This window comes from Patiria miniata, unplaced genomic scaffold (assembly GCF_015706575.1).
Source record: "Patiria miniata isolate m_02_andy unplaced genomic scaffold, ASM1570657v1 HiC_scaffold_18, whole genome shotgun sequence".
Lineage (NCBI taxonomy): Eukaryota > Metazoa > Echinodermata > Asteroidea > Valvatida > Asterinidae > Patiria > Patiria miniata.
In genome coordinates, this window is record NW_024037056.1 from 11,276,373 (window position 1) to 11,287,925 (window position 11,553).

General features: G+C 41.8%; 1 protein-coding gene across 1 annotated transcript; it reads left to right on the top strand.

The window, feature by feature from the left end:
• The first annotated feature begins 1,139 nt into the window (after positions 1 to 1,139).
• LOC119724588 (hydroxyacid oxidase 1-like) lies at positions 1,140 to 8,739 on the top strand. The gene is made up of 9 exons (XM_038195697.1): positions 1,140 to 2,018; positions 2,595 to 2,765; positions 3,702 to 3,853; positions 5,078 to 5,330; positions 5,674 to 5,825; positions 6,787 to 6,878; positions 7,440 to 7,601; positions 7,736 to 7,805; positions 8,179 to 8,739. Exons 2-9 carry the CDS (start codon positions 2,629 to 2,631, stop codon positions 8,253 to 8,255), a joined length of 1,095 nt encoding a protein of 364 aa, XP_038051625.1. The 5' UTR covers positions 1,140 to 2,018; positions 2,595 to 2,628; the 3' UTR covers positions 8,256 to 8,739.
• The last annotated feature ends 2,814 nt before the right edge of the window (positions 8,740 to 11,553 follow it).

Genomic DNA, 11,553 nt, shown 5'->3' on the forward strand with positions numbered 1-11,553 from the left:
ACCAAAACATAATTTTCCGACCATTGGCTACCGCACAGCGACTGTATCCCCCCCCCCCCTAATTATGTAGGGTACACAAAGAAGAATGATCATAGGTGCATATGAATAATTAATTAGCCAATCATACCAAAATCCTTTAACCTTAGTCATGAAACTTCTTGGGTATGTTCATATTAAATTGCTCTATAAATGCACTAAGTTTCGTAATTTTTCGTCACTCAATGGCTGAGATCTGAAGGGAAGGGGAGGGGGAGGCGGAATTCGCCACCCGGCTGTGAGATGGACAAAATAACCCGGCTCCTTTAGGGTTAAACGTGCTGCTGCAAACAATAATTTGACCGGTGTGTTTACTGCCCCCACTTTCTACAAAATGGTCCGGTTGTAGAAACACAATGAACTCAACAAGATAACGGGTCACTTCAAACCTTCGAAGACTTAGAAAACACCCGATATTTGCAAAAAAATCCATAATTCAACGGTTTTTTTTAATTAAAGTAATAACTATGACACTATATTTCGTTTTCATTCTTCCAATTATGACACGGATGACCGTCAACAAATCATTCACGTCTTCTAGTTGTGCAGTTTATATACATGTATAGGTTAAAACGGCAGCCAATACTGGCGGTCGACGTTCTACAGGAACATTAATGCTGAAACGTGAACTATCATTACATCAATTTTGATAGAACAATGTAGCGCAGCATATTAAACTTATTAATGTAATTATTTTAGCGCTTCAGTGTTTCACGATGACACGGGATCCTAATATGTTTCTGACGAAAAAAAAAATCGTTTCGGAACCAACCAGATTACTAAATTTCAGTTCCGAACTAAGAGCTATTGAGGACAATCATAGACAACATTAACTATATACTTTGGCTCAAGTAAACAACATCGTTAATAAACATACCAGTAGATTGTACGCATAATGCACAAGGGCGGATCCAGGGGGGGGGGGGCAAAGGGGGCCATGGCCCCCCCCCCCAAAAAAAAACGAAACCAATTTGTTTTTATGTGACGTCGCAATAAAGGCAGGCAATGAGTACACCACCATCTTTTCCTAAAAAAAACATTGGCTAAAGTGGTCAGAAATTGCCTCAGATCGCACCACAGAGCATCGAGAATCCAAAAAATGTTCGGGGCTCTTTAGCGGGCCCCGAACCCCACGCTGTAATTTTTTGACCCACTTTTTGGGAGACACAACATTTTTTTTTTGCCCCCAAAAAATTGTGTTCTGGATCCGCCCTTGAATTAATGCACAAATACAACAGACCTCATTAATGTACCAATAGACCGTGTTTATATATATCGATAAGTCAATTTCGTAAGATTGTAGATATCTTTACAATAAAGTTGTCAAGAAACGGATGGCCGAAAACATTTTCATTGCCGACCGGTGAATTTCTGTCGAGACTGCATTTGCGATGAAGAAGAAATGCAAGATCCCACTGATCGATCTACGGATGTTCAAGTTGTTTGATATGGAGCTAGACGAGATCAAGAAACGGAAGACAAGCTTGTCAAGTGCGGGACCCCTGAACAACAAGAAAGAAACACAATTAACTAGGTACATAAAAACAGACAAAAACAACACGTGAACAGCAAATTTACACAATTTACAGGGTATATAACAACAAACAAAATGTAACAAACGTAAAAAAATAAACTGAATGTCAAAAGACGATGAACTTGACAAAATGAATGCAAATATCGCACATTGGAATTGTGAATGGGTTTACTGACACGGTCTACAAAGGCTTGAGACAAGTCTACTACGTACGTGCTAAGGGTCACGGTTCAGAAAGTTCGCCGTACACACAAACCACGTACACCGGCGTACGACAGAACAATTTTGACGAAAACAAACGTTGCAGCAGTGAAGTTCAATGCGTGCTGTCCAACGGTCAGACATGTTTGTTTACTCTTGGGGCAGTAGGTGGAATTCGTGTACTGTACTATACCATACACTTATTACAATGTATGGCGTTGTCGTGACGTAAAAGAGCAGATCCTAGGTAAGTCATTTTTGGTACAAAGTCGGAACAATTCTACCTGATGGATCCAACGTATGTGCATTTGGATGTACGTACGCTTGCCTGTACATTTTATAGGCCTGTAAGTATAGATGGGAGTGGAATTTTTATGCACTCTTATAAACTCCCGGCCTTTAGATTTGATTCGGAATCTGTGTCATATTGGACCTGATAGTTTCAGGGTAAAAATGACAGTTTTGACTGGTCATTTAGACTCGCAAATCTTGCCAAAAGAGTTTGACCCACAAAAGTATGGGCATACATTTTTCGATCCTGAATACGGAAAATATGTTGCAACCTGACGCTACTTCCGCAATTGTATACAAAGTCTATGGAGAGTCCAGTTTTTTTTTAAAAGTATTTCCTAACAAAATTGGAAATGTTTCTCAATCCCAGATTCATGTCTTATCATCATTTTTGCATGAATGACCTTCATTGAGATGATATATGAAGAAAAAAGTGGCGTCAGGTTGTAACATTTTTTTCCTTGAATACTTTTGGCCTGAGCCATCAATTATTGTGAAGTAATTTACCGGATCAGGTTCAATTTGCTTTCAGACTCGGAAAGTATAGGGTTGTGTACAATATCAACATGGCATCGGAACCAGTCTGTGTCGAGGACTTCGAGCCGTACCTCAAGGCGAGCGTTGCGGACACAACTTGGCAGTTCTTTAGAAGCGGGGCAGACGGTGAGCAGACGCTGAGAGACAATCCACTGGCCTTTCAGAGGTAATACCATTCATAGTCATTGGGTGATCCCAGTTAATCATCAAACAATTTACGCCTTACATGTAGCAGAGGCGCCAGCAATGTCTAGACGTCAATAGGAGAAAAAACTTTCCTTGATAATAGCAAGCATAGTTGTTTTGAACGGACTAAGAACGAGATGATTCCTGCCTTTCTCAGATCTTCTCGTGGCAGTGTTAACCAGTTTTCCTAGAAACAAAGGCCTATATAATTATGAGGTCAATTATAATTTAAGTTACACGAGGTTAGCCTACACTGTAAAAACTGCAGTGTTAAATATACACCATTGGTATCTATACAGGACCATCTGGTGTTAAATTTTACTAGCAATAAATATCCTGATGAGTATAGATATTGTTGCAATGTATCTTTGCTGGACCCGCAGAACAAGCTTGTTGTCCTCTGATTGCCGACTGAGTCAGAGACTGACTGCAGGACTGACTGACAGTGACCGAGTCAGTCAGTGGTATGGATGTCCCATAGCTTATATTAGTCCTTAACTGCCTACAGTGTCTGAACTGATTGGCTGGCCGAATAGTAAGCCTAGTCGTGAAAAAAAAGTAGAGTCTGTCATGGGCAAATGTGGCTCATCATGGCCTCTCCAGTTTCCTTGGCATAAAACGACTGAGAATATTTCCATTTAATGTGAACCGGTTTTGAGAAAGCCAAGTGGGGATGAAGTAGCTTGCCGAAGGAAACACGTATGGCCAGCGGCTGGATTCGTACCCCTGACTCTCTGATCATGAGTCACGAACCCTAAAACCACTTGGACACACTAATCCATTAGCAGTGTTGATAACCTCAACTATAATGCCATAATCAGCCAAATTGCAAAGCAGCCTAGCTGGACAATGCAAAAATATACTTTAGTGATACATTTCACATCTTGTCTTATACTGCTTGATTTCCGTACTAAAGGTATCGTCTTCGACCGCGATGTTTGAGGGACGTGTCTCAACGAGACACCAGCGCCTCTATACTCGGTCATCGCTTGTCATTTCCCGTTGGTGTGTCTCCAACAGCCTGTCATGCCTTTGTGCATCGTGATGGAGAAGTTGCAACTGCAAAGGGTATTACTAACTTTACTTTAGGACATTATCGTAGAAGTCATAACGCCAGCTTAGAATGTGTCATTTTGTAGTTGAGACCATTATAATCATTAAGTCTAACAAACATCTGGTCACAAATCGGTCGTAAGTCAATCATAACTCAGTCCGCACGATTTAGTCAGAAGTTGCTAGGGATGAACAGTAACGAAATGAAAACCCTTGTCACAGTTCATAAGAGGCAAGCCCGCCGCACACGAGAGCTACGTGCTGAGCAAAGAGTTATTCGAGGCTGTTTGCTCGGCACGTAGCTCACAAAATACCCCCATGTGCGGTGAATCCGCTGAGTTTTCCGCCTCGCAAGGCCGTGAGGAAAATATCTACCCTGTTGGATTTCTTTTGCCTCGAGAGGCGAAAAAAAATACCGTGTGCGGTCAACCTGAGCTATACATTTATGCTGAGCTAAAAAGATTAACTAGCAATGAAATCACGTACTTACGGTACACGTGATTTAAGATATTTTTCGTGCAAATCTTCTAAAGCCTGCTGGCGTGTGTCCCAATGTTTTAAATCACGCTACCAACAAACAAGAATAACTTGCTTTCATTGGTATTGGTTAGTTAATCTTTTTAGCTCAGCATGTAGCTCCCCTTGACCGCACACGGTGAGTTTTTTCGCGTCGCGAGGCCATATAAATCAAACAGGGTAGATATTTGACTCGGTTACATCTCTATGTTCCAACGCCCATATGTTCCGACTGCACATATTCTTATCCTTATTATCCCTACCCCTAACCGTAACCCTAAACCTAACCCTCAGTGGGAGTAACACAATACTATGTGCAGGTTGTGGGAACACCGTGGTGTCGGAACATAGGTTGAGTAGTTGGAACATAGGGGTGTCGGAAAATATATAGGGGTGTCGGAACATATATAGGGGTGTCGGAACATAGGGGTGTCGGAACATAGAGCAGTCACCATTTGTTTCACGGCCTAGCGAGGCAGAAAACTCATCAAAACTTCACCGAACACTGTATGAGCTACGTGCTGAGGCTGAGCAAACGGCCTCGAACGAGTTTTTGGTAAGCACATAGCTCTCGTGTGCTGTCATATCTCAACAGACTTATGACTACTGACTGACTGTGATTGACTCGACTACAAAACTGAAATCATAGGACAGCGCCTGACTGATTGGATATCTTGATCATATATCATACACAATGATTCGAATGGGACGTATAATTTTCAGGAGTGTCCAATGCTGGTTCTGCCATGATTCTGAGCATGTGGTCCAACAGGAGCCTGGAGGACGTGGCTGCATCAGTGCTGCCTGATACGCCACTGTTGCTTCAGATTAACCTCATACGCGACGAAAGCAGACTGGAGGCGGTGATCAGACGGGCCGAGGCAGCAGGCTTCAAAGCTTTGGTGGTAACGGTAGACCAACCAGTGGTGGGAAACAAACTTCACCTTAAAGGAAGGAAAAAAGATTTGGACCCGACGTAAGTGTATGCTCGGGAAAGGTTTCAAAGTTCCAAATTTAAAAAGAACGTGAATCAATACCGAGATGCTTTCGATCTACCACCAATCAGATTGGTCAAACTGATAAATATTAAGTAAGTTAAGTGATTTACACCATATCTATGGGTTTTTTTATTTGTGAAATGAGTGGAACACACGACTCGGCTTAAATTAAAATCTGCCTCCCTTTCCCCAAAACTGGTTGTGTCCGGATATGTCACGCACTTTTCTCTACGAGATTCATGACAAAGAAGCGAACGTACAGGCATTCGTAGGTACCAAAACCAAAAAGATTGATTTTTTTTTTTAATTTTCCGTGCACAGCTTTCCGCAACTTCTATTGCCTGGAGAGGGTACTTTTACACCAGAGAAAGCTCATGCATTAGTTAAAGAGACAGAGTCACTGACCTGGAAAGACATCTTGAGGTTGAGGGGAATTACGTCACTTCCACTCGTGCTGAAAGGTATTCTCACAGGTAAGCAGAGTTTGAGGTCCGAATTATGAAATATTAGTAGAACTTTTCTGCGTCCGGGAAGAACAGAAAAAGGAACCGTTGCAAAAAAGAAGGAATTTCGTCCCTCTGGCAGTCAACATCTTGGCTGGTAACAAAGCCAAATAATCATACTAGCTCATAATACACAATGTGCTCAGTACAACAAAATGTTTCCGAGTAAAAACAGCCCACCAGCCAAAAGGTTGTGAGCATGAAGTAAATTCAATTGTACAGCTACTTCACCTGATAGTTGCTGAACATATTTTCAGCTCAGCAGATCCATGTAATTGAAAGACATGCAAACAGGATTTTCAGATCAGTGTTGGTAGTGATCTCTCCAGCTGATGTTGAGTACAGCTCTCAACATACGAGTGTATGTGCGATTGAGTGTCTACTCTAGGACAGGTGTTAAATTATTTCTCACCCATAGGGCAATATTGATTCAAATGTGGCTAGGCAAAAGCTGAGCTTCACCTGTCCTGTTATGTTGGATTCCCCAACCTTCGGGAGCTCCCCATACAGATCAGTGTTGGTAATGTGATCTCTCCAACTCATGATGTTGAGTACAGCTCTCAGCATACGAGTGTAGGTGCCATTGAGTGACTTCTCCAGGACAGGTGTTAAAGTCCATGTTTCGCACCCATAGAGCAATACCGATTAAACTGTGGTCATACATAGGAAAAAGCTTCACCTGTACTGGTCATATTGGAGTGTCACACTCTTTACATTTTGTTGAGAAGTGTTCAAGCTAGGGACTTCCTGATGTTGATGTCACCCTCTGTTCCCAGATTCCCAAAGTCTGAGGAGGATGACCAAACATCGCTGCTAAGCATCCACGTCCATCGCTTGCCAAGTATAGAGACAGTTTTTCCGCTACGTTCGGTTTTCCACAACAGCTCTTTTAGTATCAACTAAAAGTTTTTGTTTACTCTCACCCTTTAAGCTGAAGATGCAAGAGAAGCTGTGAAGCATGGTGCCGCTGGTATCCTGGTGTCTAACCACGGTGGCCGGCAGCTAGACGGGGTACCAGCTACCGTAAGTCTATTGATTTACTTCATACGAACGTGCATATGAAACACGACTGAAGTGGATATTATAATAATTACCTCAAATTATTGCAATAATTTTTATGGACAGTGTGCGAAAAAGGTTGAGCTATGGTCACACAATTACTGTGTGGGTCTAATGAAATTTTTATCTGAAAATCAGAAATAAACAGAAGCCAACTCACTTAAGGTACTTGACCGTGTATGTTTTCTACAAAGTCTGAGCTTGATCAGCAAACAGGGCAACGTGGACAAAAGTAAAACATGTAATTTTGTCGGATAAGTTAACTTACCCAATCTCTGTTAACGTGCGATGTTAATCCAAATATAAGAATGCGAACCATTTATAAGTGAGCAATTAAGGCAGTGTGGATCCCTATCTCCATATTATACTCCACGGGCGGAAACCAGTCTAGAATGGGAAGCTTGGCCCACGCTGGTTCGCGTGCCCCATTTAAAATAAATAATTGGTATAAGATGCACGCTCACCAGGGAAGTGTGTTTCGTGTTGTTACCGTTGTTAATGAATGTTAAACTTTATCTCTATCAGATCGACGTTTTGGCTGAGATAGTTGACGCCGTTCGTGGCTCCAATGTTGAGGTGTATCTTGACAGCGGAGTACGTAAAGGCACCGATGTCCTCAAGGCCCTTGCTCTGGGAGCACGAGCCGTCTTCGTCGGCCGACCGGCAATCTGGGGTCTCGCTTACGACGTACGTAGCATTTCTTCCACACCTACATTCATTTACGCTTTTTCTACCAACTATTTCTGCTCGGTATAAACATTCTCAGCTGTGTTCCTATCAATATTATTATTTCTCTGTCATCAATCTCTCTCAATTCACAGGGGGAGAAAGGAGTTGAAAAAGTCCTTGGGATTCTCAAAGAAGAATTTAGCCGGGCTATGGCACTATGTGGTAACTTGCGATTACATTCTTCCATTATTTTATTCAAATCTAAATTCCACAGGTAGCCTAGTATAAGCTACGTATTTTAATATTCATTCGCTTCCCCAATATCGATATTTAATGTGTTTGCTTAAGCAGGATTCTAAATATTACAACTTTTAATAAATATTTTTCATAAAATTCATAAATTTTATTACATATTTTGACTGAATATTTTTGATCAATTCTTTTATTTTGCAAACCAAAACCTAAATAATTAGTTTCAGACGACTATATTACAATGACAGCTCTGAATAGAAGGTATTTTGCATATTACTTCTTTCAGTTGTATCAGATGACAGGGGTATCATCTGAAGACTTCATGTTTCATTTCTTTCACCAGGTTGTTCTTCACTATCGGATATGACACCAGATTTGATTGTAAGGATGCCTTACAACAATTCAGATGTGGAACTATAGAAACCGCATGGGACTCTCATCCATTCGAATCGGAAAAACGTAGACCTAGCTGTGCTAAGCGTAAAGAAAGAAGCTTGCAGACTCCATGACCGTACACTCTAAAAAGTCCCGGGTCAGACTTGACCCGGAAAAGAGTCATGTGGGGCCTGACCCTTTTCTGGGTCAAAAATGACATTTTCTGGGTCAAAATTACACTGTGTGACTCATTTCGGGGTCATTTTGACCCGAAAAATGTCATTTTTGACCCGGAAAAGTGTCTTTTTTCGACCCGGAAAAAGGTCAGGCCTCACATGACCCTTTTACAGATCAAGTCTGACCCGGGACTTTTTAGAGTGTACGGAATAGCTTCAAGAAGAACAGACGAGAAAAGAACAATATAGAACTACTTACCAAAAATGTCGATACTTCCAGGTGGGGTTCCTCTTTCGGTGGAAGACTTTGAGACGCTTGTTGGCAGTAAGCACCTGTTAATTTTGTTGTTGTTATTGTTCGCGTCATTCCGAACGTTATTTTAACCCTAAAAGGGCTGGGGGCCTATTAATCCCCCCTTGCAAAAGAAAATTGTCCCGAGCCGAGCTTTCCTGACTTTTTAGCCTCGAGTCTTGCATATATTTTGATTGATACCAAAACATAATTTTCCGACCATTGGCTACCGCGCAGCGACTGTATCCCCCCCCCCCCCCTAATTATGTAGGGTACAGAAAGAAGAATGATCATAGGTGCATATGAATAATTAATTAGCCAATCATACCAAAATCATTTAACTTTAGTCATGAAATTTCTTGGGTATGTCCATAATAAATTGCTCTATAAATGCACTAAGTTTCGTAATTTTTCGTCACTCAATGGCTGAGATCTGAAGGGAAGGGGGGGGGGGAGGCGGAATTCGCCACCCGGCTGTGAGATGGACAAAATAACCCGGCTCCTTTAGGGTTAAATTGCTGCAAATTAACAATCATTTGACCGGTGTGGTTGCTGCCCCCACTTTCTACAAAATGGTCCAATAGTAGAAACACAATGAACTCAACCAGATAACGGGTCACTTCAAACCTTTGAAGACTTAGAAAACACCCGATATTTGCAAAAAAAATCCATAACTCAACGTTGTTTTAATTAAAGTCATACTAACTATAACACTATATTTCGTTTTCATTCTTCCAATTATGCAACGGATGACCCGCAACAAATCATTCACGTCTTCTAGTTGTGCAGTTTATATATAGGTTAAAACGGCAGCCAATACTGGCGGTCGTCGACATTCTACAGGAACATTAATGCTGAAACGTGAACTATCATTACATTAATTTTGATAGAACAATGTAGCGCAGCATATTAAACTTATTAATGTAATTTCGTTTTGCTGAAAGAACAAGTTGATCCGTGGACAGAACTTTAAAACGGTGGTTGTATTTAAAATTCCGTAACTTCAAAAGTACATGAGTGATTTGATTGATTCTTGTATTAAAAGAAAGCTTATGAATTAGGCTTTCATATCCTAGATTTTGGAAGTGCTACACGCAGAACTTCACTAAAACAATGGTCCCGACATTTGGGTTTCGTTTTTTTGTTTACTCACCCTTTATACTTTGGCTTAAGTAAACAACATCGTTAATAAACATACCAGTAGATTGTACGCATAATGCACAAATACAATATGCCATTTTACGTACCAATATACCGTATTTATATAGGCCTATATCGATAACTCAATTTCGTAAGATTGTAGATATCTTTACAATAAAGTTGTCAAGAAACGGATGACCGAAAACATCTTCATTGCCGACCGGTGAATTTCTGTTGAGACTGCACTGGCGATGAAGAAGAAATGCAAGATCCCACTGATCGATCTACGGATGTTCAAGTTGTTTGATATGGAGCTAGACGAGATCAAGAAACGGAAGAGTTGGAATGTGTGAATGTTAATTCAACCAAAACGTCACTGACACAAGCGGTCATTTTTAAGCCCAGCATATTTCAAAAAGAGATTGGAATTTAGAGTCTGTTTAATTTTATCCGGCTATCAGCTTCTTATTTTCAATAAGATTGAACCGGATTTATGATAACAAGCATGTTTTGGCTGCCACTTAAAAAAAAAGAGGTAAAATAGCACTTTTAAAAGCTGCCACCGCGGCGCGGCTGCAGTGCTATCTCTCATTATGAATCACAATGACCAAGTTGGAACCACCAATATAGCGGTTATTTAGTGAGGCGCATTCGGAGGCGCCGCGTACATTCCCAGCACGAGGCGACAAAGCTTCACCCGCGTCAAAATCCACTCTTACGGCGTTCTCGGAGGCGCGCGCTGTGTCTGTTCACCCGTGCGTGTTTCAACGGGCAAAGTAGTAGCGCAATATTGGTGCCGTGTACCGCGAAATTGGTTCCTTTTCTGACACGGAAATGTACCATTAGACTGCACTGCCAGGTCAGGTACTAACAGACACGCCGAATTGCCTGATATTTGGTGAGGCGTACTCGGAGGCGACCGTGCAATGTTGTAATGTGAGGGGACAACACCGCACGGACCACAGAATCACCTAAAACCGCGTTATCCGAGAGGCTGATGTGGCGGAGCACGCGAAGCCGTCCACAGTTCAATTTCAACGGGACACACCGAAACACAACGTGGTGCTCCACACATCAATGGACCGCCTCATTGCTGATTTTTCAGGACGACAAGTGATACATAATGATGCAGGGTGAACCATGCACAAAAATGTCTATTTACAAGGTTCATACCGTGTGTGCTTTGTGTACACGTTAAGACAGCTAACAATTTGCTCGGAATTACTGGTTCTTATGACGGCAATTGAGTGAAGTGTATTGTGCAGGCTTAGAAGGAGTACAAACGATTCCATTTATGAGTGTCGGAATTTTTCGGTGAATCTGTGTTAACGTTGGCCCAACGTCGGACCGGTACCGGCCCGTCATCGGCAAAGCAGTACAGAAAACACCGATATGGCCTGATATTTGGTGAGGTTTACCGCCGGACAACCGTGCAGTGTTCTAATAGGACGGCTTGCTACCGCAACGGTCACAAAATCACCTGAAACCGCCTTCGCTGAGGTTTAGTGAGGATGACGGCGCGTTTGCAACGCAATCGAATGGGGATGACACTGTGGTGGACCACGCAGTAGTGAACCCCCAAAATGCTGATTTTTCTGTCGATGTAAGCCACACCGGTACATCACTGAGATGGTTGGTACAAATTTGTCCATTTTACGAGTTTTGTGCTGCAAAATACCACACAAAATACCACACGAAATACCACACAAAATACCATTGGAGAAGCAACGGAGGT